This window comes from Podarcis bocagei (genome assembly GCF_964188305.1).
Source record: "Podarcis bocagei genome assembly, chromosome: 5".
NCBI classification, from domain to species: domain Eukaryota; kingdom Metazoa; phylum Chordata; class Lepidosauria; order Squamata; family Lacertidae; genus Podarcis; species Podarcis bocagei.
This window is the reverse complement of record NC_138129.1, coordinates 33,285,455-33,313,243: the sequence shown is the minus strand read 5'-3', so window position 1 is coordinate 33,313,243 and position 27,789 is coordinate 33,285,455. Positions and strand designations below refer to the sequence as shown.

Genomic DNA, 27,789 nt, shown 5'->3' with positions numbered 1-27,789 from the left:
ATGAAAGAAAATGCAAGCAACTTCCCCCTTTTTATATGTATTTATCTTGCTGAGTAACTTTCAGAGCTTCATATAAATTGAACAGAGGTTAGATCTGGTCAAATGCAATTTTAGAAACTGAGCTAAAGCTATCCATAAATATTGTTTGTGTCTTGATTATGTGTAGATAAAATTTAATAAACACTATAAATGTTCAGTGTCTGCTTTATTCTACACACAAAAGCCTTCCTGTGCTAATATGCATCTGTTTGCTTAAATGATGCAAGAACTCCCTGCCTGCATTCAGACGACTAACCCTGGATATGTTCTGTATTTAGTTTTACAACAAGGCTTACCATTTGGTTAACTTTGCACTGTTGTCTGGCCAGCATCTCTACATGTGCATGTTGCCTTATCAATCTAGCAGGTAAAGAACCATAACAACAAGCAATTTAGAGTGGAATTCTATTCATGTTTACTCAGAAGTCCTGCACTGAATGTGTATTACAGTACTCCCAACTAAGTACATAGGACTGCAGCCTTAGTTCCTGATGTTCTTTAGCCCTGGCAGGGATAATACAATCCAGGCTACATAAGGGCTCTCAGGAAAAGATAACTGGAAGTATGTATTTAGCCGATAGAGAATTTAATTGCCATTAAATTGTTAAATACAAGGATGCGGTATCTTGCCCACAGATGTATCTCCCATCCACCTCAACCATCCACTGCTGGAAAGCCATTAGTTCCTCAGCCCTGGTTTACCGGCTACTAGCTAGCTGATATTAGAAGGTGTGGCACTGGTGCCTAAAAATTACATCTATTTGTTGCCATACACCCACAATATTTGGCAAGCACTATCATGCCTAGTTTGCAAGCTTTTTCCAGGGCATCTGCCTGCCCTTTTAAAAACCAGTCTGCGACAAACTATTGTTCTATTTTAATGCAGGGAAAATGCTTGCCAATCTTGATCTTTCCTAGACTCAAAATTCCAATCTGGAGTGCGCTGCATCATAAAGATTTTGCCTAGTGTTAGCTAATGCGCTTGATAACAGTTCTACAAATAATACAACTTGATTAGGTGCATGATTAGGTACAACTTGATTAGGTACAACTCTGATTCTGTGCATTCTAACGTGACAAGGCTGCAGGAGGCACACAGCCTACAGTGGCTCTTAATCTTATCTCCTCTATTCACAAGAACTTGATACCCGTTTCATGTGATTCTTTTGCCTTACTGGACATAGAGAAGCTTGACAAACACTAGTTAAATGCTATCCGGAGTCTTAGTGAGAAATAAATAAATAAATTCAAAAATTGTCCAGTAGCATCTTCGAGACCAACTAAGTTTGGTCTGGGTATACACTTCCGTGTGCATGCACACCAAAGCTTATACTCGGAACAAAGTTGGTCTCTAAGGTGCTACTGGACAATTTCTTAATTTATTTCGACTACGTCAGACCAACACGTCTACCTACCTGAATCTTAGTGAGAAAATTCAAATTAAGACTGGTTTTTCTGGATTTGCTTCTTAAAGGTTTTAGCACCAGTGTGAAAAGAAGGCTGTCTTTCTCGGGGCTTACAGAGCAGAGAAGGATTTTCTGTTTGCTAAAGATGGTTAAATCCTGTTTCTTAAGAACGTTAGAAGAGCTCGGCTGAATTAAAACAAAGGCGCCTGTAGTCCAGCATCCGTGCTCACAATGGCCAGCCAGATGCGCTCTCCTCTCCCTGCTTGCGATTCCTAAACTGCCTCCGATACTAGTAGGCATGGAAAGCCCTATTTTCCATGAATTTGGCTAACGCCCTTTTAAATGTTGGAGGCTGAATGCCACAGTTAAACCAAGAGCTACGTTTCTCGCATTAACTCTCCACCACAGTGCTCTTATTTATCTTTATGCCCATTTCTGAAGCAAAGATCCAGGTCTTGTCTGGCGCGCTGGGAAGAAAGAGCTGCACGTCTGGCGCGGTAGGACCTTCAATGTGGCGGTTCCTAAGATTTTTATTAAAGCTCGGGGTCTTCTTCGTTGCGTCTGTTCTTTCGGGCATCTCTGAAACCGACAGAGGCAAAAAAGGCCGTTTCCAGGCGACGTTTCTGCGACTACTTCATTCCGCGTTCTAGTTTACGGTCCAGCCCTCCGAACGCCGGTCTCAGAACGCGCTTGGCATGCTGGGGATTGTAGTCTCACGTGGCCACGATAACGACTAAAAGCGCTTCTGGGTAGCGTCAGTTCCTCTGAGGTGAGACGGGAATGCCGGGAAGTGTAGTTTCTGCTCCGCCCTGGCCTCTACCGGCCGTCGTTGGCCCTCCTCCTCCTCTCTTGCCCGGGCCATGGCGGATGCGGCCGGCTCGGGCGGGCGCTCCAAAGTGGCGCCTAGCGTGGATTTCGACCATAGCTGCTCGGACAGCGTCGAATACCTGACTCTGAACTTCGGGCCCTTCGAGGCCGTGCACCGGTGGCGCCGCCTCCCGCCCTGCGACGAGTTCGTCGGGGCTCGGTGAGGAGGCTGCTGGGCGGCGGGGTGAGGGGAGGGGGGTTGTCGCTGAGGGGGAGCCCTGAGGGGGCGGCGGCTGACGGGTTACCGGAGGGATAAATAAGGCCGTTTTCTCTTCTTCGTCCTCTCAGCCGCAGCAAACACACCGTGGTCGCCTATCGAGACGCCATCTACGTCTTCGGCGGGGATAATGGGTGAGTCCTCCTGCCGGGAATCGCGGATACCCCGTTGCAGGCGGCGTCATAATCCCCAGGTCTTCATCCCAGGTCGCCTTCGCATTAGGCGAGGCTGATGCCGCTGTCGCTTTCTCTCTCCCTTCCCTCTGCCTTTTAGCAGTGCGATGCGGGGGGAAAGTTTCCACAAACTCCCCATCACTGTCTCCCTACCAGAAAAGCTCCCCTGTGGAATTGTTGCTTGTCACACGCTTATATTCGCAGGAGCCCCGCTAGGGAGAAGGGGAAAAAAGCGAGTGGCAACCCTAAACCCAGCTGGAAAGTGTACAGTGATTGATGGGGAAGGTGTTTTTTGCCGGAGAGATTTGCCGTGGAAATCAAAATCTACGCATGCAAATAAAAATATTTTGGTTTCTGATGTTTGGTATCTAAAACAGGAAATAGGGAAAAACAAAGAGCAGCCCAGAGGAGCTGAATTTGTTTTTGTGATTTGGGGGTGAGGGTAGGGGAAGATATATACAGTATGTGTGTGTGTGTGTGTGTGTGTGTGTGTGTGTACACACACACACATTATTATTTCATTTTATAATGTATATAAAACAGAGAGAACAGTTATAACAACAGACAAAAATTAAAATACGAAAAACAAAGCTATAAAATAGGCATGTAGCAGTTGCATGTGAGTTAAAATAACAAATAAGGACTTAACCACTTTATCAGATCATCAAGCATCCTTCCAGCTTTGCCAGGCTTGTGCAAGGGGTTGCCCTGAAAATGATGGTTCCTCTGTATGTGTCATAAAAGAATGCCAAATCATATTATAAGTGTCTAGAGGTTCTGTGGGGGGGGGGGGCGTTACTGGATTGTTGTTTTTATTTTGATTATATATTTTGTGGTTTTATATTTTGATTTTGTTCTGTGAACCTCCCTGAGACCTCCAGTTATAGGGCGGTATATAAATTCAATAAATAAATAAATAGTCCTTGTCAAAAGCTCAAATTATGTGTGATTTTAGAAACTGTTTTCACAAATTACAGTTAACAGACATCAACCTCTAGTTTTGCTTTCTGCTGAATATAAAGAAGTTATGACACAAACTCCACTAAGGAAGCAAAAAACCAAAAGCCTACTTATTATCTTTTGGTTTCTTATGTTTGGTATCTAAAATCTCTGTTTTAGAGCAAATCCAGGCAATATGGGAATAATAACAGTGTTATTAAGGGTAGTGTTAGTATAATGGATAGCATTAACAATCAACACAAAGTTACTGGCAGCATATAAAACTAACAGTAAAAACTGAGTTTTGCCTTGTCTCCAACATCATTCCCCACTCTCATGGGGACAATAATATTGAACTGTATAAGCTGCTTCCTCTTAGCCCATTCCCAACATTATGCCATCTTTGCCATCTTTATCCACAATCTAGAATATAGCTGTCCAATAGTATTCAGCAAGAACTGTTGGCAAGGCTGTTGAGTGGTTTAGCCTACCAGGATTGTATTCCACTGATCTTGCGATGACTGCCAATTTGCTACTGAGCCACATTCAGAGTATTAGTACTGTGATGACTTGTCAAGTCCAGTACAACTTGGGATTTAAGTATTTGGAGCATCGCCTTACATATTGACTTGCTGATGTGGTAAGATCATTGGTGGGGGACAATAGAAGGAAGCTGGGAAAGGGCCTGCTCTGTGGTGGCACCTCAGCTATAAAATGCTCGAGGTTTGGGGATGATGCCTGCAAATTACTAAAATCATGAATTTTCCTTCTGTGTCTCGTATGATAAGCTGTCATTATTTCCACTGTAATAAAGAGAAGGCAAAGACTTCAAAGATAGCTAGGAAAAATCATTTGCAAACAAAATAACCCTCTGTCCTGGTGTTGTCATATTTCTCCCGTAACTTCTGAAACTCGGTAAGATATTAGAAGTGGATATGCTGGAAGAAATTTATATTTAAAAACATTATGATTATAAAATTGGATCTTGATTGTGGGATTCAAAGCAAGTGGTAGAATTATTGTGGGAGAAAATTGCAATCTTGACTTAGTCCATGTTGAGGGATGGCAGATCTGTATGATTTCTCAAAGCAATTTACTAACAGAGACAAATGCACATTATATGTGTGTGGCAAATTAGTTAACAGTAATTAAATCCAAATTATGATAGGCATAGCCAGGATGGTTTCAGCAAATAATAAATGTGTAATATTTTAGCAAATCAGTGTAATAGCTGGTATAGTTAATTGTAATATAAACAAGTGCTATAAATAGCAACATTCGCATATATTGCTTAGTCATTTTTGGGGTTAACAATGGTTCAACAAACTTCAAGCCATCTCACAGATGAGAAAACACACTATAGCTTGTTTCACCAAATCTTGGTTTGTGTTTTGTCTGCTTTTGTCTTATGCCCCTGTAGCTTGGCAAAGTCTGGGGCAGAGTAGCCAAACAAACCAATGTTCATCAAGATGGTTGTATTCAGACATAAAGATAGGCCATAGTTTTAAAAAGCCAAGATTTGTAACCCACCAACAACAATGGTTCAATATTTTGGCTTGTTGTCAGAAAACAAATCCTGGTAAGCCCATAGGCTGATTCAAATATTCAAACAAAGTATACTTTGGTTAAACAAACCAATGCTTTGTGTTGTGAGTGAACCAGGCCAATGTGAATTACTGTGTTTGCTCTCATTTGTTTTGGGTACAAAGCATCTCTTTTGTACTCTGTGCTGCTTGGAATGTTTGGGGACTAAAAACTAAATAATGTGGAGGCCGGCATTATGCCTCTATATTTCATTTTATATCTGAGGATAACTGTATATATTATTTCCCTTATTCTGAAGGAAAACCATGTTGAATGACCTATTGAGATTTGACGTGAAGGACTGTTCTTGGTGCAGGTACAGCTATATTTCTAGTGAATATTTCATATATTATTTTGGCATCTATTTTAAAGCCTAACCGATTAGATCTTCTAAATGGCTGACAAAATTAGATATTATTGGCATGCGGCATTTTTTTAATGGATAATGTATACTTGATAACTATCTACTGTGGGTTTGTAATCAAATTATGTTGAAGTGTTATAGATGGGGAAAGAAGGGCAATTTTGAAACTTGTAATAAGGCCTCAACCCTTTCTTTATAAAATTAGGATACAATCCTAAACTTGGAAGTTTGCTAAAAATCTATATTTACAATAATGCTTTCTTATAGTAAAACAAAATATATCTAGTGGCTGCTGTTTTCTGCAGTTCGAAGACTCTAAAATGTTCTAAGAAAATTCTCAAAATACCACAAATTACATGCATCTGTAGAAGTGTGAAATGAACAAATTATTTAATCAGATTAGAGTCAACAGGGCAATAGAAAATGCACTTAAAATGCACGCCAAACTATGAATATTTAAATATCCTTACAAATAAAATATTGTCACATTAATGAGTACTCTTGCATTTGTACTGCTTTGTGTTACACTGTGCAGGGCTTTTACTACAGGGACCCCTCCAGCACCCAGATATCACCATTCAGCAGTAGTCTATGGAAGCAGTATGTTTGTATTTGGTAAGTTATTAGTAAGCTACATCATTATCTGTGAGCAAGTCTGAATAAATATAGGTTTGAGGTCTTGCTGGATTTGTGAAAACGCTGTCCAGCAAATACTAGTGCAAGAATTGACAAGTGGAATCATAAAAGTGTTTGTGTCATCGTATAGTAGATAATTGCCAATTTGCCAGTTTTGTAGAGTTTTGCACAACTTAATTCAAACAGGTAGCATGAATATGGATATCCAAACGAACAGCTTAATTCTTGATAATTTATGTACGGTATTCAGGATACTAAAATATATGAATAATTCTGTATTGAGCAATGGAAATTATAGATGATCATGAAAGCATACAGATGCAGTAGATCAAAACTGTGTGTGTGTGTGTGTTTAAAAAAAGCATCAAAGTTGAATTTTGGGCTGTGTTCTCTACTGATAGCTATATAGCGATCTGCACCCCAATTGGTTTGCCTTGTTCAGCTCCATAATTTTATTAAATAATATTTTGAATCTGAAATTGTGCCTAATACCCCTTTTACTGCAATCACATTATCATCATCTAGGTGGCTATACTGGAGACATTTATTCCAATTCCAATTTGAAGAATAAAAATGACCTTTTTGAATACAAGCTTGCAACTGGTCAATGGACTGAGTGGAAGATTGAAGGAAGGTAAAAGCCTGTGCATCAGTGTAAACCTTTTAAAAGGAGATTGTTATTATACCATAGTGAATATGATTGTAAAGCCTGCAAAGATACTTGCAATTTATTGTCCCTTTTTTTAAAAAAAAGCATCAGTGCTAGTCAGCCAATAAACAACAACAATTTTTGCACTGTTTAAAGTTAGTAAACTCCACTCATGGAGTTTTTAGGACCCCACCCCCAATGTTATGCACCACAGCCTAACCCATTCAGCAGGGCTCCCGACCCTTATGTGGGGACTGCCATGTTGTGAGTAGGGGGGCAGGAATGTTACCTTTTCCCTTCTTCTGGCATTTCTCTAGATCCAGTTCTTATTAGATACTACTAACAACTTCTTAAGGCATCAAGGCAAATATTGGGTGGTGGCGAGATATTCATTGGAAGTTTACTCAGAGTGGACTAATTGAAAATAATGGATCTAACTCAGATGTGTTCATTTATTTCAGTGGGTATGTTCAGAGGAAAACTTCGTTGAATACCACATATTGCCTTTATTATAAATGTGTGTTCACATTGTCATGTAAAATGATTGATAGGTCTGTTCTTATTTCAGATTACCTGTTGCCCGGTCAGCTCATGGTGCAACAGTCTATAGTGACAAATTGTGGATCTTTGCAGGATATGATGGGAATGCGCGGTAGGTAGCATTTTTCTGGTCTCTTCTGGTTCACACACAATAATCCAGCTTCAGTATTGCTAAATATGAAACAGGGTTTTTTGTCTTTCTGAGTTGTAACAAGAACTCTTCTCTCTTAGGACATCTGTGCTAGAGCCTACTGTTTTCTTATTTAGTATTTTAAGTTTAGAGTCGGACCATGATGACATCTAGAAACTTGTAGTTAATAAAACCTGATCTGGCATGTGTGCAGCTTATTGAGCAACTGAAACTGATGTGAAGGAAGATCAAATAACATGTTTAAAGTAGTTTTGAAATATGTTCATTGTTGGGAATTGATAATTCCCATCCTTTAGAGCCTCTTGTGCAGACAAGAACAAACTAGAAGTAATATACTTTGTGCCAAATGCCTTGCTAAGCTTTTATTTATTTAAACATTAGAAACCACATTTTCATAACATACAGAAAGGCAGTGTAACTCATAAAATGAGGTGAGAGTATGAGTTCCACAGGACAAGGCTTGCCACACTGAAGGCTCATTTCCTAATAAAAGGCTTGCTGACATCAGCAGTGTGGGGAGCAGCACAAAGTAAGTGGCTAATTCCCATAGTGTCTCTCCATTTCATATTCCCCTCTCCCCACAGCTGCTTTTTGTAGGGGGAAAGGTGAGAGAGGTTTGTTGCATGCATGTATCTGTAATGTCTAGATTGGTCTTTATTCAGTCTCCAAATTGGAAGGAATCTTATTATATATGTTAAAGGAGTAAAATATATTCCAGTTTGGTTGTGATCAGCTTTTAAAGAGTATTTTAAAACTGATCTTTCCTCTTGATGCAGACTCAATGACATGTGGACCATTAGTTTACAAGACAGGGATTTAACTTGTTGGGAAGAGGTAAGAGGAATGGATATTTTAAAAAGTAACTATTCATTTTAATGCTTGATATAGTTTGTGTCACTTATCTGATCTAGAAAAGCTTAGTCTTGTCAAAATTAAATTCCTCGGTAACAGTGAAAGTTAACCATTTCTCCAGAACACCCTGATGGCTTTGATATACATTTATAATGGAGCATTTGCCACACGTTTTTTATTGAATCATTGTTACAATATAATTTATCACCAACATTCAGTGCAGAAACTGTTATTGACAATATCTTATTATTGAAGTCTCCAAAGTTTCAAACTTAGTTCATCATGTGACACTGATAGTAGAAAACCAATGTTCATAACTAGGTGTGTGCAGTTACTTTGATTCCACCTATGTATTTCCTGGTAGATTGTACCTTAAGTAAACAAGGCTGCAGTCCTATGCCTGCTTACATGAGAGTAAACCTCGTTGACTTCAGTGGCTCATATTTCTTAGTGGATATGTATAGGATTGTATTGCAAGATATTAGTAAGGTTTGTGTTTTTAATACATTTGGGGCATGTTAACAATTGCATGGTTTGCTAAGAACATAGTTGTTGTATATGTTTTGTATATGTATATGTTTTGAGTGAGCAGTCCAAACTTGAAATTGACCTTTGGCTTAATTTCAAGATGAAATATGGTCTATTTTGTGTTGCTGCATTTCAGATTAAGCAAACGGGTGAGATTCCTCCTTCGTGTTGCAATTTTCCTGTGGCTGTTTGCAAAGAGAAGATGTTTGTCTTCTCTGGTCAGAGCGGAGCAAAGATCACCAATAATCTTTTTCAGTTTGAATTCAAGGAAAAAATGTGAGTATCAAAATACCCAACCCAAACCAAATTGTGGCTAAATTAATACAAGAACAACCATTTTGTGCATGTTCAAAGCACATGTGATGGTGCATGTGTGTGCCATTTTTGGACCCAGATGAGGGTGTAAAAATGCAGGGCTGACTTATGTGTGCTCTGCCATCGCACGTGACAACCAGGAAGGAAACCCCCACACAAATTGGGGGTTGCCTGTACTGTGAAATAGAAGCACTTGAAGTATTTAATGTGTTTTTTATAATGTGCCCACAAAAATATTGGGGGGCGGGTTCAATTCAATAGGAAAAAGTATGAAAATACTAATAAAAATGTAAATGGGGCTATAGCTGCAGCTGATTGTCATTTGGACTGGGTGGAGCAGTTTTAAACCTCTTCTACCTACCCCAGCACTGTATCTGCTTTTATTTTTTTCTGCTCCCATCAAAGTTAGTGGGACCTTGAGAGTATAAACACTTGTTTGGGTACTGAATTAGGCCCCCAGTTTGGGAGTAGCCATCCCTGCTTTCGTATAGTAATATTGTGAGATGACATCATGCATTGTTGATGCATTTGACACACCAGGTTGGGGCCAGAAATCCAAAGCAGTGTAGTTCTCCTCGCCCATGAAGGACAAAGATTGTCAATACAGACTGCTCTTCTGCTCACTTGATGTATATTGGGGCACTTATAATATATGCACCTACTAAAGTCACTTACTCAGACAAAAGCTTGTACTTCTTTCCCATATGTTGCAAATGTTTACATTTATTGCTTACAAACAAAATTCATTGTACCAATGTATTTAAAGTTTAAAAGAAATAGCACAATCGTATGTCTGTTCAGAAATAATCCCACTGTATTCAGGATTGTCATTAGGATTGCAGTCTGAGTGAGTATTGCATCTTAGACAAGACAACAGACCCAAAACACATAATATACACATAAAGAAAAGAGCTATAGAATTGATATCATACTACAGCTTGTGGTATGCTATGAGAATGAAAGATAACATAGTTGTGTGGCGCTGTGGGTTAAACCACAGAACCTATGACTTGCCGATCAGAAGGTTGGCGGTTCGAATCCCTGCGACGTGGTGAGCTCCCATTGCTCGGTCCCAGCTCCTGCCAACCTAGCAGTTCGAAAGCACGTCAAAGTGCAAGTAGATAAATAGGTACTGCTCCGGCGGGAAGGTAAATGGCGTTTCCGTGCGCTGCTCTGGTTCGCCAGAAGCGGCTTAGTCATGCTGGCCAAATGACCTGGAAGCTGTACGCCAGCTCCCTCGGCCAATAAGGCAAGATGAGCGCCACAACCCCAGAGTCGGGCACGGCTGGACCTAATGGTCAGGGGCCCTTTACCTTTACCTTTATGTCTGTTCAGAAATAATCCCACTGTATTCAGGATTGTCATTAGGATTGCAGTCATAAAGAAAAGAGCTATACAATTGATATCATACTACAGCTTGTGGTATGCTATGAGAATGTAGCAAATGTTTACATTTATTGCTTACAAACAAAATTCATTGTACCAATGCATTTAAAGTTTAAAAGAAATAGCACAATCGTATGTCTGTTCAGAAATAATCCCACTGTATTCAGGATTGTCATTAGGATTGCAGTCTGAGTGAGTATTGCATCTTAGACAAGACAACAGACCCAAAACACATAATATACACATAAAGAAAAGAACTATAGAATTGATATCATACTACAGCTTGTGGTATGCTATGAGAATGAAAGATAACATAGTTGTGTATATGGATTCATGTGTGTCTTCAGGGACTGAGCCACTAAAACATTTTGTTTTCTACTTCAGTTGGACAAGAATTCCGACTGAGCATTTACTACGGGGCTCTCCTCCTCCCCCACAGCGGAGATATGGTCACACAATGGTTGCCTTTGATCGCCATCTCTATGTGTTTGGTGGCGCTGCGGACAACACATTGCCTAATGAACTTCACTGCTATGATGTAGATTCTCAGACATGGGAAGTTATCCAGCCAAGCCCAGATAGCGAGGTAAAAAAAGGATTAAGATTTAAATCTGGTGTGGGGAACCTTTAGCCCTCCAGGTGTTGCTGAACAACCCCCCCAGAAAGTTGCCATCAAGGAAATGTGGCCTTTGGGTTAAAAAATCTCTGTTTTATATATTTGACAGATACAATGTCTGTTCATGTTGTGTGTCTTCCTACCGACCTCCCCTTCTAGCTACCAACTGGAAGACTTTTTCATGCTGCAGCAGTCATCTGTGATGCAATGTACATCTTTGGTGGAACAGTGGATAACAACATTAGGAGTGGAGAAATGTACAGATTTCAGGTAACACATTAAAACCACGTTAATTTCATTTAAGATTATGATAATTTTTTTTTCAATGACCAAGTTTAACAGCAAAGAACAATTTATTTTAAAAGTTTTTATATTTGGCTTCATTCTAATGTATAACGTGAAACTTTAATCAGTGTAAGTTCAACCATTTCATTAACATTTCAAACAATGTTCTTTAAATAACTCATCTTGAAGCATGGCCCTGTGACCAGGAAGAGAGTGCCACATCTATGTCAACATTCATATCCATAACAATAGCATTAGGCAGCTCTCCAAAATAGCTGCCAGTAGAAAACAAAGATGCTTAAATGTAACAGGAGCTTCATATTAATTTTTGCTGCACCTGGCTGATATATGCGAACTTCCCTGCCAGAGCATATATCCTTCTACCTGAGCACGGGGCATCTCATCATAAAACCACAAGTACGTCATGGAAATGTGTTATCCTCTGCTTACTTAGCAAAAACCTGATTTGCAAATATAAGAAGTGATGTGGGTGGCTGCTTGAACATCTATTCTGAGATGGCTCAGTGCAACAAGCTGTTCATGTGAAATACTTTTATTCTAGCTATTCATATATTCCTGATTATTATTATTTTTGTATATTTGTGTTGATGTATGTTGAAATTCACTAATACAACACACATTTCAGATAGCTTTCCATGCAGAGTTGCCCCCATTTGGTTATATTTCAAGTGGCCACCTACACCGCTGTTGGCACCTGGGAATTAGGCCTGGATGCTTCTTTCGCACTGCTCCGGTTCAAATGTTGTAAGTCATTCTACAACTGGCTGCTATATACTGCAACAATACATTGGGTCCAATGGCAACTTTAATAATTACACTTTTGTAATATGGCAACACAACGACAGAACTTTTCCGTTTCAGACTTTTAACAGAACTTCAACTCTCATTTTCAGTTTTCTTGTTATCCCAAATGCACTTTACATGATGACTATGGAAGACTGTGGGAAAACAGGCAATTCAGTGACCTGGAATTTATTCTTGGAGAGGTGAGTGTGTTCTAATGGACATGTTGAGCAGAAGTTGTTTCCTTCCTGGCTAAAGAGATACAGTTGTGATACAATACTACATCAGATACTTTTAATTATATACAGTACTTTGATGGAGAGGGAGAGAAACAGATGTTGCAAATTGGCTTTTTATGTGCTTTTTCACTGAAGAGTTTTCTTTATGTATAGGTTATAGGGGTAGGTATGATAGTGGCACATTCCACTGTTATTTAGGAAATAGGGAAACAGAGTAGTACATTGAGTGAGGTCCAGTCAGAGTAGACCCATTGAACTTAAGTTCATAGATTTCTGTGGATATACTTGTAGTATGCTTAACTGGCTAGTGCCCATTATCTCTGCTTGTCACTTTTTGTACCCCTGGTTTCAGGATTTTAAAGTTGCCAGCAAGAATATGTTAACGTTTTCATGATATCAACATGGATGGTGTAATATTGATTTTGGAAAATATTGAAATAATTTTAGGTTTATACTAGCTATTGCACATCTGTCACAATCTCCTCATTTTGTACAGGTACCTCCCCATTTCACACAGTTGGCACATGTGTGACCGCTCATGCACACGCCATTTTTGGCACTGTAAAGGGTCAGCACGGGGTGGGCTTATGGGCCTTGGAACATAGCTCCCATGTAAATGGGGAATTGCATGTATTTAAAATGAAAATACGGGTGTTTTTTGCTGTGTCATCAGCTTTTACTGCAGCAAGTTAAAAGATTTTAAAATTCAGCTATCTGTCAAATCCTATAACTGTCAAAGAATGCAGTTCTTTTTCTCTCAACTGTTTGACAGAAGGAAGAAAGAGTGCGAGGACATACAGCCATTGTCACAGCCCGCTGTAAGTGGCTCAGGAAGAAAATTACACAGGCAAGAGAGAGATTGAAGCAGGTATGATTTGCTGGGAAGGTTTCCTTGTGGGACGATTAGCTATTATAGTCGTCATTGTCATGGCATGCATTCTGAAAAACATTTTGAAGAATTGATTCTGTGGTTAATCTCATGACTTCCAGATTTGCAGTTTCATTGACATGGCACAGCACTATCTATCAAAAAGGGTGACACATTGTTTCTAAGTACCTACATAAGTTTGTCTTGATAAATTGAAAGACAGAGGCTATGACTGGATTCCGTTAACCTGGATGAGCACCTATGTCAGAATTGTTTGTTTTGTTTAAGAAATAGGATGTTCTAGGTCAGGGATAGCTAGTGTGATAACCTGAACGCTGTTGGACTATAACTGTCATTATCCCTGCACATTGGCCATCCTGGCTGGGGCTGATAGGAGTTCTAGCCTAACAACATCTGGAGAGCACAACATTGGTGACCCCATTCTAGGTTTTTAGTACCAAAGTTACGTTAAAAACATAAGTTGGTTTGCCTGATATTATCTGTACATGGTTAAATGCATGAATGGTTTTGGGGTGGTGTTATGCTGTAAGACTGCCCAGATGGTTCAGTCTTTCCTTGTTCCCATTGTGCTGTTAGAAATCTAAGCAAGATGTTGATGAAGAAGGAGAAGGGACACCCCAGATGGAGACAGCTGGCAACAATGTCAAGCTGTGCCGCCTGCAGCCACTGCTGGAGGTGACCATCCGGGAAGCTGAAGCCCAGCCTTTTGAGGTGCTCATGCAGTTCCTGTACACCGACAAAATCAAATACCCACGCAAAGGTAGGGTAGCAGAATGGCTTCCTAGGAGAAGAAGTGTACATTTTCTGTCTCAGCCTCTTTCAGAGTTTCTTCACATAATAACTATGTAGTTTCAATCCATAAACACATTGTTATTTATCTGTGCTTCAAGGGCATTTTCAGACTGTGCTAGTAGAGCCCAATTAAGTTCTTAATATTGGAACAGGGAACCTTTCCCTGCCTGCTGTCACACTTCTCTGTCTCCAGTACATTAAATTAAATTATTTTTTTATATATATTTTTGTGTTGTACAGGGCATGTGCAAGATGTATTGCTAATCATGGATGTGTACAAATTGGCCCTTAACTTCAAACTCTCACGACTGGAACAGCTGTGTGTCCAGTATATTGAGGCCTCAGTCGATCTGCAAAATGTGCTTGTTGTGTGCGAAAATGCGAACAAACTTCAGTTAGATCAGCTAAAGGTAGGTGTGCGCAAGACTATGAATAAGATTTCATTTAAAAACCCTAGTCCAAATAGAACCAACCTAATTGGTTAAATCCCATTCTAGAACATTCTGAGGGAGAAAAGACTTGCTGGTAGATTCTTCAAAGATAACTTGCAGGAGAAATATGACAGACTTGTGTTTTTCTTAAAGTGGTGGTGGTTCATCAGATGACAAGCAACTATTTGTTTCCTTTAGGAACACTGCCTGAATTTTGTAGTAAAAGAATCACACTTTAATCAAGTAATAATGATGAAAGAATTTGAACACCTTTCCTCAGCTTTGATCGTGGAGATAGTACGAAGAAAACAGCAACCTCCACTTCGAACACATTCCGATCAGCCTCTTGATATTGGTAACGCACCTTCCTTCCTGAATGAAATATAGTTTGTGGCTCTTGATGAATGTAAATAACGACCCAGATCCTGAACATGACTGTCTCCAGTTGTTGCTGTCATTTAATTCTGCTTGCACAACTACTTTAACTCTTTCAAGAGTTGATAGAGGGATGTAGAACAAAATTCAGTAAAAAAGTTATTTTGAAATAAAATGTATCTTAAGAGGATAGTATAGTGGCACTTTGTAGTTTTTAGTGGGGAGAGAATGGAAATCTGATTGTTGGCTAGCTCTTATTGATGGTCTGACAAGAGGTTACCAACCACTAAAGGGTCATGAAGACCAGAGACCCTGTTGCTGGTCTTAGTAGCTGGGTTGAGTAATAGTGTAACTATTACCCAGATTGAGAACTGGAGTACCTATCAGTATCTGGTTCTGCATACATAGTTAGTCCCATAGCATTCTATTGCATAATGCTGGTTGAGGGCCGTCCTTAAAATAAAACTAAGTGGCTTACTGAAGAGAATCATTTGACCAAACTATAGGATAGGAAAGAGTAAAACCCTTAGATACCACTTTTCTGTTTGCGAATTCTATTTTTAAGCCATGCTAATCCCCCTCATTACTGATCGTGATCAATTTGGTTGATTTGAGGTGATTATCTCTCAACACCCCTAGCAGTTGTGCTAAGGGGGATCACAGTGTACTCTCCTATGAAACATCTACATGAAGTTGTTGTGAGTGGTCATTAGGGGATCTGGAGTGAGGTGTCATGAGTGTGCTAATGGTTCCAGTTCTTTTTCTCTGTAACATCTGATTTGGGGGAGGCTGGGCAAACCTTGGACTGGCACCTGGACTTGGCAGTGAGCTGGACAAACTAAGTCAGAATTCTGACAAGACAGAAACACTGTTGGTAGGGTGGTTTCCGATTCCGGAACTGTGGATGTGCCTGCATCCATCTCTGTCACTAGAGACCCGGGTGACCTTGATGCCTTTTACTGCTTTCAGCTGGTAATACATTTACAACCATTTCTAGAATGGGGTAGTCTGACATCCACGTGTTGGAAAATCCAGTTTGGATTGCTGCAGTGCACTCTACATGGAGCTGCCCTTTAGGTTGACCCAGAAGCTGCAACTCGTGCAAAATGTGGTGGCTTCCTGCCATCATGTTACACCACTTCTGAACGAATTTCGCTGGTGGCCAGTTAGTTTCCAGGCTAAGTTCAGGATGCTGGTACAAAGCCCTAAACAGCTTGGGACCAGGATACATAAGACTCCTTACATACCCTGTCCGTCACTGTGCTCTGCAGATGAGGGCATCCTGCAAATACAATCTTATCAGGAGGTCTGTTCTGCACAGCATTGAAATCCGACTTTTAGTCTGGTGGCACCTACCCTTTGGAACTCCTTCCCCCCCGCCTTCATATCAAAGAGGCACTGTTTGTTGTTGTTTTTTGGTTCCTGTTGAAAACTTTCCTTTTTCAAAAAACCTAAGTGGAGATTTTTATCCCAGACAGTGTCTGTATTGGCTTTGAAACTGTTTTATATATATAATTACTGTTTGTATACGTGCAGTTGTTTTTATATGTGGTTTTTATTGTATGGTGAAGCCACTTTGAGATTCCTCATAGGTAGTTAAATGAAATAAGTACTAATAATTTTGGACTAAATTTTCCTTTAAGAATGTGATATTTTGCTTACTTCCTCCCTCACAGGAAAGCAGTATACAACTGTGACTCATTATTATTATTACTTATTTTATTTTATTTTATTTATTTTATATACTGCCCTATACCCAGAGGTCTCAGGGCAGTTCACAGAAAAGATCAAAGATTCATATTCATTTGAACTATACATTGATCCATACTTGTGTGTTACATTTATTCTCTGTATGTTCATGTTCAGGAACCTCATTGATTCAGGATATGAAGGCCTATCTGGAAGGTGCTGGACTAGAATTCTGTGATATAACTCTACTCTTAGATGGTCACCCAAGGCCAGCTCATAAAGCTATTCTTGCAGCCCGCTCCAGGTATGTTCACTTAGATGTTTTATTATGTTTTTGTATATGCTGGAGGCTGCCCAGAGTGGCTGGGGCAACCCAGTCAGATGGGTGGGGTGCAAATAATAACATTATTATTAATTATTATTACTAGATCAGTCATTCAGTGGTACAGAGTTATACTTTCAGCTGTTGGGGCTTTACTTCCTCTTTTCATTTCTCTTAGGTTTCTGTTTCCTTTCTGTTCTCCTTGTTCCTTTTATGGCATATAGAAGTGAGTTCCTGAATGGAGGGAGTTCCTGAGTGGAGTTCTGCTGCTGTTGGAATGGGGATCTCTCTTGATGTGTTATGGATATTGAATACACAGTGCAAAACAGATTTGATATCCAGGAACATCGGAGATCCATGTTAAAATAATTGTGCCCTCTGCCCCAGTTTGGATGTTGGCTTATATGCAGAGATTGGGGCCGGGGAAAGTATAAAAAGCTGAAATCTGCTCCTGTTCTCACAAACACACAGTCCCTAAGAAAGATAGTATCTTACCATAGCCATTAAGATGCCACAGTGCTATTGCTTTTGCTGCAACATACTAACCAGGCTACCTCTCTGGAAAGCATAGAAAACTTTGATTGTAAATTTGACTGGATACCTGTGCCACTGCCACACTTAAACTACCAACTTTTAATGGAATGTTTTGCTAAGATAGGTTGCAGAAATTATTGGGGAATGAGAAATACAAAAGTAATTTTTTTCTTTGGGATAGGCAACTTAGTGTGTTGCAGGGGAAACAACACTGTCTTGTTGCACCTTAAAAGATTAGCATATTTATTACAGTGGAACCTCGGGTTACATACCATCCTCCTTATGAGTGCTCCAGCTAATGAGCTCCACTAACCCGGAAGTAGGTGCTCCCGGTAGTGAACTTTTCCCTGGGATGCGAGCGGAAGTCGTACAGCAATGGGAAGCCCCATTAGCAAAAACATGGCTCAGGTTAAGGATGGTTTTGGGTTAAGAATGGACCTCTGGAACAAGTTAAGTTCGTAACTGGAGGTACCACTGTATAGCGAAAGCTTTTTTGGACCTGAGTCCACTTCCAACGGGTGTTTGATGTAAACTGGTCAGCTTGTGCACACATGTGGGGAAGAGTGAAGTTAGAGGGGAACCAAATGCAAAAAGAATATTAGGAATTATGTAAAAGCAAAATGGATAAAGTGACAGTTGACAAGACAGTGTTGGTTATAACACAAACATCCTGGCACTGGTAAGATAACCAACACATGATTTTTCAAGTGGAAGACATTCTACTTATGCAGTCATTTAGTTTGAAACCACCCATTTTCGGAAGTCAAGCTACAAGGGACAGCATTGAATTTCTTGAAGAATTGTAATACGGCATAAGCTTTCATAGAGCAGAGACTACTTTATAGATGCATGTAATATAATCCTAAAGCAAATTTGCTGAAGGAAAGTATAGGGAAATAGATTATTAAGAAATAAATTTAGAAATGCTAGTTAGTTGGTACGCATTAATCATTATTTGTTCAAGACATGATATGGGATGTGTTTCTGAAAAAGCTTGTTAAAATTCTGCATTTTGATAAGCCTAGACTTAAGCAATTTAATATATAAAAGAGGCATTTAGAAATGCCTTAGGCCTCCCACCATCCAATTTTTTTTCTTGCTGGCTAAAAATTAGTAAAACAATCTTATAAAAAGCAGACAGTAGCAGAAAAATGCCTTAATTATTTTGGCTGACCCTGTTTCTTCTTGCATCACCACATTTGCATTTTTTTCCAGTTACTTTGAAGCTATGTTTCGTTCTTTTATGCCAGAAGATGGGCAAGTTAATATTTCAATAGGTGAGATGGTTCCAAGCAAACAAGCATTTGAGTCTATGCTAAGATATATTTATTATGGTGAAGTGAACATGCCTCCTGAAGATTCTCTGTATCCTTTATCTGACTATATAGGCTGGATCTATTTCCTTGATACTTTTATAAAAATGTACTTAACATTTTAGTGTGTCCAGTTCACGCATTTTTCTCAGCTATAAATATGCAAAAACCATACTGAGGTGAACAGTAATTCTTTGTCAATCAAAATATTGTACATCTAGGCTAAGTCTTTGAATGAATCTTAAAGGGTGTAATAGGATTTTGGGGAAAGGGCTAGCTTTGCATAGTCAAACGGAACAGTAAATAGAGTATGTTTTTTGTGAGCATTAAACTAAAAGCTCAGATGAGTTCATTTTTCTTTTGTCTCAACATATTCTAAACACAGTTAAGACTGGAGAATCACTGAATATTTGCTTTGGTTCTCCCATCTGGTGTAAAAATATAGGGTAGTTTTCCCAGGGCACCTTTCCCAGACTTTTTGTATAGTTTATGATTTTCCTTAGTGCTGTTCCTGGCCAAAATCCTTGGACAGACAAACAGATAGTTTCAGTTTAGGAAGCCAGTTAGTTGGCAGTTTACTATAAGAATTGATCCTCTTCAAGGACACCAGTTCTGTTTTTTTGTTCCATTTTTTGCTTATTCTGTCTCTCCAGAATGTTTGAGTTCACAGAAAACCTGGAAACAGCTGCTGCATATATAGCATGGTTGATGTGGCAGTGCTATGCATGGCCCAGAGCCAAAGACAACTTTCAAGGAGGCAGCCAGCAGCAATTATAACAATAACACATTAGAGAGAATGCAGCAGACAGAGGTCAAATCTCTGTTCATCCTTATTGCCATTCCATTTAGGTTTATGGTACCTCTGTTCCTTGCAACTTGAAACATGAATTCTCTTTAACTGGCTTTTTTAGCTACCTCTTTGCTGCCCCTTATTATTATGGATTCTACAATAACCGACTCCAGGCATATTGTAAGCAGAACCTAGAAATGAATGTTACTGTGGAAAACGTGCTCCAGGTACTTATTACCACCTAATCAGGAACTAACTGTAATTACAATTACAATTAATAACTGTAATTACAATTAGCTCCTAACATATTTTTTTTCTATGGAAACTTGTCAAATAAAAGGCCCATAAATTTTTGTCTTGGAGGTTTGTAAGATGAATTCACATTCCCAGATGAACATTATGGCCACTGCCTAAAGAGGGTGCATCGGTTGGGATTGCATCCTACTGGCCCCATGGTGTAAAGACACCCTACAAAGTGGCTAAATCCTTAATATATTTCTACAACAGACTTGAGCTGATGCAGTATCATAGAAATTGCCCCAATTACTATTTTATTTTCTAAATGAAAACTTTTTAAATAAAGTTTTGGGTTTTTTTTAAAAAAATGTTTGTTTGTTTGTTAAGTTTTATGGAATTGCCCCAATTACTTTATGACTGCCATAAGGTTAAAAATGGAGGGTGCATAATCAGTATCTAGTTCTATGCTGTTTTCTGCCTCAAATACAAGAAAACACGAAAATCCTGGGAGCAATCCTATACACAAAAAGCTGGCATAAAGCAAGCCTGGTGTAAATTAAGCTGGTGCAAATACACTATGTTTCAAACTCATTTCAGGAGTCGGGCTACAGCTGGCTGAGGCAGCCTAAGCCTAGCAGAGGGAGAACAAGCTTTTAAAATAGTGTGTTACAGCACCCTTTTGATGGCCTAATTTACACTCAGTTGCCAGTTTCCTTGACTGAGCTGTATGCAACTCCCCTTTCTCAGGGCTTACATTGGTTTAAGAGTCACTGGGCTTGGCTCAGCCAGCTGGGTCCTGATTCAGCCAAGATCGGGGAGTTCTGTTGGTGTCTGTGTCTGAGCTGAGGATGAGGAAGCCAGTATAGCCTGTCTGTACTGGGAACCTCTCAGCACAGCTGGAGATCTTTTGGATCCTAATCCTGCTCACCCCAGTGGATCTTACAATAGGATTGCACCATTAATCTATAAAGACTGCTCTCAAACAATTAAACATTTAAAGTGGTTTGGTTTGTTGTTGTTTTTAACACAGTAAAAATGTAGAAACTCTGTTTCAGATTTTAGAGGCAGCTGACAAGACCCAGGCTCTGGATATGAAGAGACACTGCCTGCATATCATTGTTCACCAGTTCACCAAGGTTGGTTGGATGTTTTCTTGGGTTCTGGGCATCTGCTGTCCCCTTTCACTGCCATGGTTGAAAACAGTTTAAGGTAGTCCTCCATTTCATTCTTGTTCCTCCCTTTGGACTGTGTGCTATGCTTTTATAACTTGTCTTTAACACTGATAAATATATAGTCACTAACATGATTTTAACATGTTTGTGGTTGTGTTTTCCATTTCTTCAGTGCCTCTTTACCTTTTATTTGTTGTCTTCTTAAATACTGACTGTTCTATGTACCTTGTTTCCATGTGTTTCATTTGGCCATATAGCATAAAATTTACTTTCTGGTAATGAATGTAAATAGAACTCTCTGTTTTCTATTCCAGGGAAAAGATCTTCTGAAACTTTGCAAAATGCTATTTTCATGGAATTGCTATATACTTTTGTGTTGGTCAAGATTTTTAAAAAAATCTCTGAAAATATTCTGAGAATCTAAGGAGACTTTAGATATGTGTTTCACAAGCAGGAGCTCTGCCACACACCCCCAGACACACAGCATGACAACCTGCTCTTGAAATGCAGGGAATGTGATATGTCATAGAAAGGTCACCTTCTCAAAGGAACAAATCCTCAAAATTCCATATTGCTACATCTAGCCCATTTCAAGAGCCCAATAAGGATGAAGAAATGCATAATATTTAACAGCAGTGGAGCTGATTTGAAGTACCTTTGCTGTGTTTAATCCAAACATGCCTTTCCTTTCTCAGGGTTTTTTTTTGTGGGGGGGGAGAATCTACAGGGCTGTAGTAGAAGCTGTTTTGCATTGGGCTGATGGGCTAGTGTCTGTGATGTCACTAAGAAACTGCCTGTCCAACCGCAGACCAATTATATATATATTTAAAAGCCTGTCTTCGAACTTTAAATTAAAAATTATTGGATATACATTGTTGGTCCACACCTGTCATCTCAGTTGCAAAGCCAGCAAGAACCCAAGCTTCCACTGTGGCTGAGACTATCCTTGTATTATTATTATTATTATTATTATTATTATTATTATTATTATTATTATTATTATTTAAAGAAATCTAGCTTTTTGTAGGTTGGCCATTTTCTTTGAATTGTTTACATTTTTACAGTGTTTTGAAATTTTTATAAAACCTCTTTCTGTTGACTTCAGAAAAATATCATAAAATGAGTTCCAGAAACACCCTCTGCTTAGTCGCAGAGAGATGAAAACTAGAAGAAACGAAGGGAGATGCTTTTGTGGGGGGGGGGGGAGGTTCCATCTTCACTAAACCCGCTTGCTTAACAAGTAAAAAGTGTTTAATTCTATTGGAATTCTGTTTCCTGAACAGATCAGTTTTATTAAGCTAAAGAAAGGTTGGTTTTTTAAGAATAAAGCTTTACGCCTCATTACAAAATCTTGTTCAGAGTTTACTAAGTGTTAAATCGTGTCCCCCCCCCCCCCGGAGTTTTATGTTCTGTTATTTCTTTGTGTTGGAGACCTAACTGTCCAGGACAATACAGTACCTTTTTTCCTCCTTGATAAATGGCAGATTCCCACCAATGTTAACAGCACTACTCTCTTTTATTCTTTGATAATTCTACTGTACCCTTTTTGGGGACCTTTAAAGTCAAATACATATGCTGAGGGTATAATAGATTCATGAAATAGAATTTTTATATAAGAATAAGCCAATGTATTGTAATCTTAGTGAAAAGCCTTTTCCACCCTTGATGCAGAAATTGGTGGATGAAACTAGCAATATTTAATGGTCAGGAGGGTATTATGAGTTTCTTGTGATTTCAGTGGCGGGTTTTTTTTTGGGTAAAGCTTTTTATTATAATGTATAGAAAACACAGTATAATTATAACAACTGAAGAAAATTAAAAGATGAAAAACAAAGCTATAAAATAAGCAAGTAGAATGAGTAGTTGCATGTGAGTGAAAATAACAAAGTCCAAGTACAGACACTTGTGATTTCAGTTTCAGATGCAGAATGTGTTATTACTTTACACATACCCACACTCTTTTATTATGAATATTAGGTATTGACACATAATAAAAATGCAACATGTTTTGGATGCTGTTTGCTTGCTTGCTTGCTTGCTTACTTTAGAAGTGAGATTGTACTGTCTACTAGTAAAAGTACTGCTGTTGCTCAAAATTTAAAAGGAGTCAATTAAAAGCAAGTCTGTTGCAAGTGCTGTGCTCTTTTGAAACTCTGGTTGCAAATGACACCAATGTGAGGACTTTTAAAGTAGGGAAAAGAATACAAAGTTTCAAAATACAAGGGCACACACTTGCTTTTTAAAAAAAAACAAAACAAAAAACCCTACAGAATCTTTTATGTTGGTTCCAATATTTAATTTTGAGATGTTTGGAAACCTAATCCCTGAATATGTAAATATTCTGGTACACAATGCTTAGTGCTCTTGTGTCTATGTTTTTGAACAAATTAAGTGCTGTATTATATTAAAATGCTATAAACTAATAATAAAAATGTACCTGTACAAACAGGATACAATGAGGCTGAAAGAAGGCATTACAAAACTTGCCCATATGCCCTTGACGTTCATCAGTTCCAGCACAGCTGTGTGAGCTTGGGATGATTAGAGTTGTAGTCCAAAACATTTGTAGGGCATCAGATGGGCATGGGCTATGGTGCCTACAAAATAAATATTGTTTTTATTATTTCTATGTGTTTCAAATTCTATGTGTTTTATTATTCTATGTGTTTTATTATTTTATTTCTATTGTTATGTTACAGTGAAAACTAATTCCCTCCCCCTCTTTTTTCCTCTTGAAGGTTTCGAAATTGCCAAACCTTCGGTCCCTCGGTCAGCCTCTCTTACTTGACATCATAGAATCATTAGCAAATCACATATCAGACAAGCAATGTGCTGAACTTGGCTCAGATATCTAAGATTTCCTGTATTCTTCATATTGCACTTTTTCTTCAAGAGATGGCACTTTTCCTACCTGTACCACCAGTCTCTGTCTAACCTTTGTTACCATTCCACGTTGATCTGGTGAAGAACGTCCTCAAAGCATGAAAACCTTTGAATGTGTGAAAGGTAAATTTGAACCTGAACCTGACCACAGGGATGCAAAGAGAAGACGATACGACAGTTCTCAGGCATGTTGGCACTACTAAGAAACAAGCCTGATACAAATATTTACTTAACTTTATTACTGATAATGCCTCTTTGATTCTTTGTCCTTGAGAGCATCACATTTGAACCACGACAAGATGGTTTTATCCAAACACAGAAGTTGCTTCCTTTTCCCATCAGTACACTTCTGATGCCTGGCACATTTAATCAGGTGGACTGAGATATAGAAGCTGAAGGAAAAACGATTCAGTGCTTGATGGCTTCAGGTAATTATGAATGCAGTAGAGCAGCCAAAACTGTGTTCTGCTTCTCCGTCAGTGTAACAAGTCACTACATGGAGCATCTGTTGACAAGGTGCATCCAGCATATATTTGTTAAGTCGTAGGTGTTTTTCCTTTCCCAGCATCTAAGCAGATGCCACCAAAGACTCTTTTCAAAACAATGTTATACCTTTCATTGTGTCTGTTTGTAGTTTAAAGGTTGAATATACTTTCTGAAAAAAAAAGTGGCAAAGAAATGTAAATGTATATTGGAATGTGGTGTACTCTCGAAAGCCTTTGACGCAATCTTTTAATTAGGGAACATTAATACCTGATATTTTGCACACTTAAGTTCTCAGTATACCTTGAAACATTCACATAGAAATTGATCAAATAAAAGTTGTCTCCTTGTTTGTCTGCAATTTATTTATTTTTTATACATGTTTTCATTAGCAACCTCAACATCCCCCCCCCCCCGCCCACAAAGGGAGTGTAGCTGAATTGCTGGCTTGCTTTCTTTTTGCTTGCTTCTCTATTCTCACTGTACTGCTTTTGGAAACAAAAATGTATCTGAATAAAGCAGACCTTTCAATTAACTAATAGAGCATGTTTTGCAGTTGAATCAAAATGTCAGTTACAAGTTTCAGTAACAGAGGCATGCACAGGTATGCCATATTGGAGAACTCAGAAGGTGATCTCAGGGTCCAGGTAGGTTCATATGGAAATAGGTATCTTGAGGTATTGTGGTGCTGAGCCATTTAAGGCTTTATAGGTCAAAGCCAGCACTTTGAATTGGGCCCGGAAACTAATTGGTATCCAGTGCAGTCAGACCAGGATCGGTGCAATATGCTCAAGCCGTCTTAATTCTGCACAGGCTGAAATTTCTGAACCATCTTCAGAGGCAGCCCTATGTATAATGCATTGAAGTTATCTGTCTTTGAGGTTACCAGAGCATAGACAACAGTAGTTAGGCTGTCCCTGTTCAGATAGGGGTGTAGCTGGGCCACCAGCCGAAGCTGATGGAAGGCACTCTAGCTCACTGAGACCACCTGACCCTCGAGCGACAGCAATGGATCCAGGAGTACTCCCAAGCTATGAACCTGCTCCTTCAGAGGAAGTGTAACCCCATCAAGAGGCAGGCGATCTCCCATCCATCTGGTCTAGGGAACCACCCGCTAACAGTGCCTCAGTCTTATCTGGATTGGGTTCCTGTTTATTCGCTCTCATCCAGTCCATTACCGAGGCAAGACACTGGTCCAGCACTTCCACTGCCTCACCTGCAGGTGTAAGGAGAAATAGTGCTGAGGGTCATCAGCATACTGCTGACAACGTACTCTGAACCTCCGGATAACCCCACCCAGCAACCTGTGAGAGAGATAACTTATTATCCTGTGTATCTGAAGAAGTGTGCATGCACACGAAAGCTTATACCAGAACTAACTTAGTTGGTCTTTAAGGTGCTACAGGAAGGAATTTTTTTATTATCCAATTGTAACCATTACTTGAGCAAAGCACTTATTTTTAATAGTGGGGTTTCCACTAGGTCTGACAAAGTGTCATCCATGCCAAGGTAACTGGCTCTGGAGTGATTCTGCTAAAAAATAGCAGGGGGGGCACAGCTAGCTAGGCAGGGAGGTGATGAATGCCTCCTTGTGAGAGGGAGTAGTCCCTGCCTGCTTGAAGGAGGCAGCAGTAAAACCACTCCTCAAGAAACCCTGGACTTGGGAAATCTAAGTAACTACTGGCCAGGTGCCAATTTCTCCTCCTTGGGCAAGGTTCTTGAGTGGGTGGTTGCAGACCACGTCCATGTGCTCTTGGAGGAAACTGATTTTCTAGATCCATTTCAATAGGTTTAACACCCAAAAAATCACTGCAACTCCTCAGAGTGCCTGGTCAGTACCTTTAAGGTCCCAATACATTGTTACATGAAAAAAAGTGACCATGTTACCTATTGGTCACATACATGCATGATCATAGAAATACATAAATGATTGTCTAAAAACAAGCATTCAACTCCTTGTTAATTAGCATCCATCTTAGACATGGGTATCAAAATGGAAAAACACTCTGGTCAGCATTCAGTTAGGACTAGGCTTAGGTCCCTAAAAAGCAGGCTTCCACAGGTTTCTACCATCTCCTTGGACATTGCCTTTTTGACACTGACAGTAAACTTCCAACCACAAAGTGTGTCAGGTTAACAGTGTAGCTTTTTCTAAGAGCAGGTACCAGCTAAATAGGTCATGCTGCTTGCTAGCAAAGTCTGACTGAGAGAGAAGCAATCATGGCTGCACTTACCGTACATCAAGACAGTCTCTCTCTGTCTCTTTCAACACAATTGGTCCTCCAGGCCACCTTTAAGAGAATTGGAAAACGAGTCGTGGTCCCATCACTCCTCCCTGGGCTCTGAGCCTTATTCTATTGGTGGTTCTCCAGCTCGTTCCTCCCACCATTCCTCTGCGTCCAACCAGACCATGACATTGTGGCACAGTCATCATAGATCTCTTAACCTGCTAATTTAGCATTCCATATCTAGAATGAAAAAGCTAAACGATATTTCTCAGAACTTGGTTTACCCCTGCTTTCTCACTTGGTATGAGAACCACAAGTCTGCACATTTAAAATTACTTCGGTTACCTCTCAATACACTTAAACCTCTGTGGGGGGGGGGGAGTGTTGGGTCATAATCAGTGCTTTTCCCCCCAAGGGGTATTCAAGGGTACTCAGTACCAGCACTGCACCTCTTTTTCTATAAAAAAAGCACTGGTCATAATAATTAGGGACATGGAAGTGATAAGCATCACCTTGAAGCAAATTTACTAGTAAATGAAGGGATTCCGAGACTGGAGTAAAAAGGATAATAATGGGGGGGAGGGAACCACTTGAAAGTTAGCCCCGTTATAAAATTTTACTTAGTCATTGTGTTAAATAGAATTGGGTTGTAATTCAAGTCTGCATGTATTAAAAAATAAAAATAAAATACCAAAGACGCTTTAAAGGGGTAGCCAGTGGTGGATAATTTCAGATTGAATAATCTAGGTTAACAACATCAGGAACTTTCACACGGTGACCATCTGCAATCAAGACACTTGATATCTAAGGTTGCAAGCGCCACTGAATTCAAAAGAAAAAAATTCCTTCCAGTAGCATCTTAAAGACCAACTAAGTTAGTTATTGGTATGAGCTTTCGTGTGCATGCACACTTCTTCAGATACACACTTCTTCTGTAACTGTAACTGAATTCAAAAGGACTGACTTCCAAGTAGGCATGGTGAGGATTGCGCGCTAAAAGAACTTTAGAGCCCGTTCTGTTGCTGATACTTTCCCCCCATGCTTTGGCGAGCATCTTGGAG

General features: G+C 39.5%; 1 protein-coding gene across 2 annotated transcripts; it reads left to right on the top strand.

Annotated features, from left to right (window-relative positions):
• Nucleotides 1–1,418: 1,418 nt before the first annotated feature.
• On the top strand, nt 1,419–25,035 carry LZTR1 (leucine zipper like post translational regulator 1). 2 transcript variants are annotated; one of them, XM_081194697.1, is made up of 20 exons: nt 1,423–2,472; nt 2,601–2,663; nt 5,485–5,541; nt 6,125–6,204; nt 6,751–6,859; nt 7,443–7,526; nt 8,342–8,399; nt 9,082–9,221; nt 11,031–11,232; nt 11,422–11,532; nt 12,462–12,554; nt 13,363–13,458; nt 14,056–14,239; nt 14,512–14,681; nt 14,901–15,057; nt 16,944–17,070; nt 18,838–18,987; nt 19,847–19,952; nt 21,018–21,098; nt 23,873–25,035. In XM_081194697.1, the coding sequence occupies exons 1-20, from the start codon at nt 2,306–2,308 to the stop codon at nt 23,987–23,989; spliced, it is 2,352 nt and encodes a 783-aa protein (XP_081050823.1). In that variant the 5' UTR covers nt 1,423–2,305; the 3' UTR covers nt 23,990–25,035. The 2 variants fall into 2 exon arrangements, with proteins under 2 accessions (XP_081050824.1, XP_081050823.1); XM_081194698.1 differs by lacking the exon at nt 18,838–18,987 and having other exon boundaries at nt 1,419–2,472.
• Nucleotides 25,036–27,789: the final 2,754 nt, after the last annotated feature.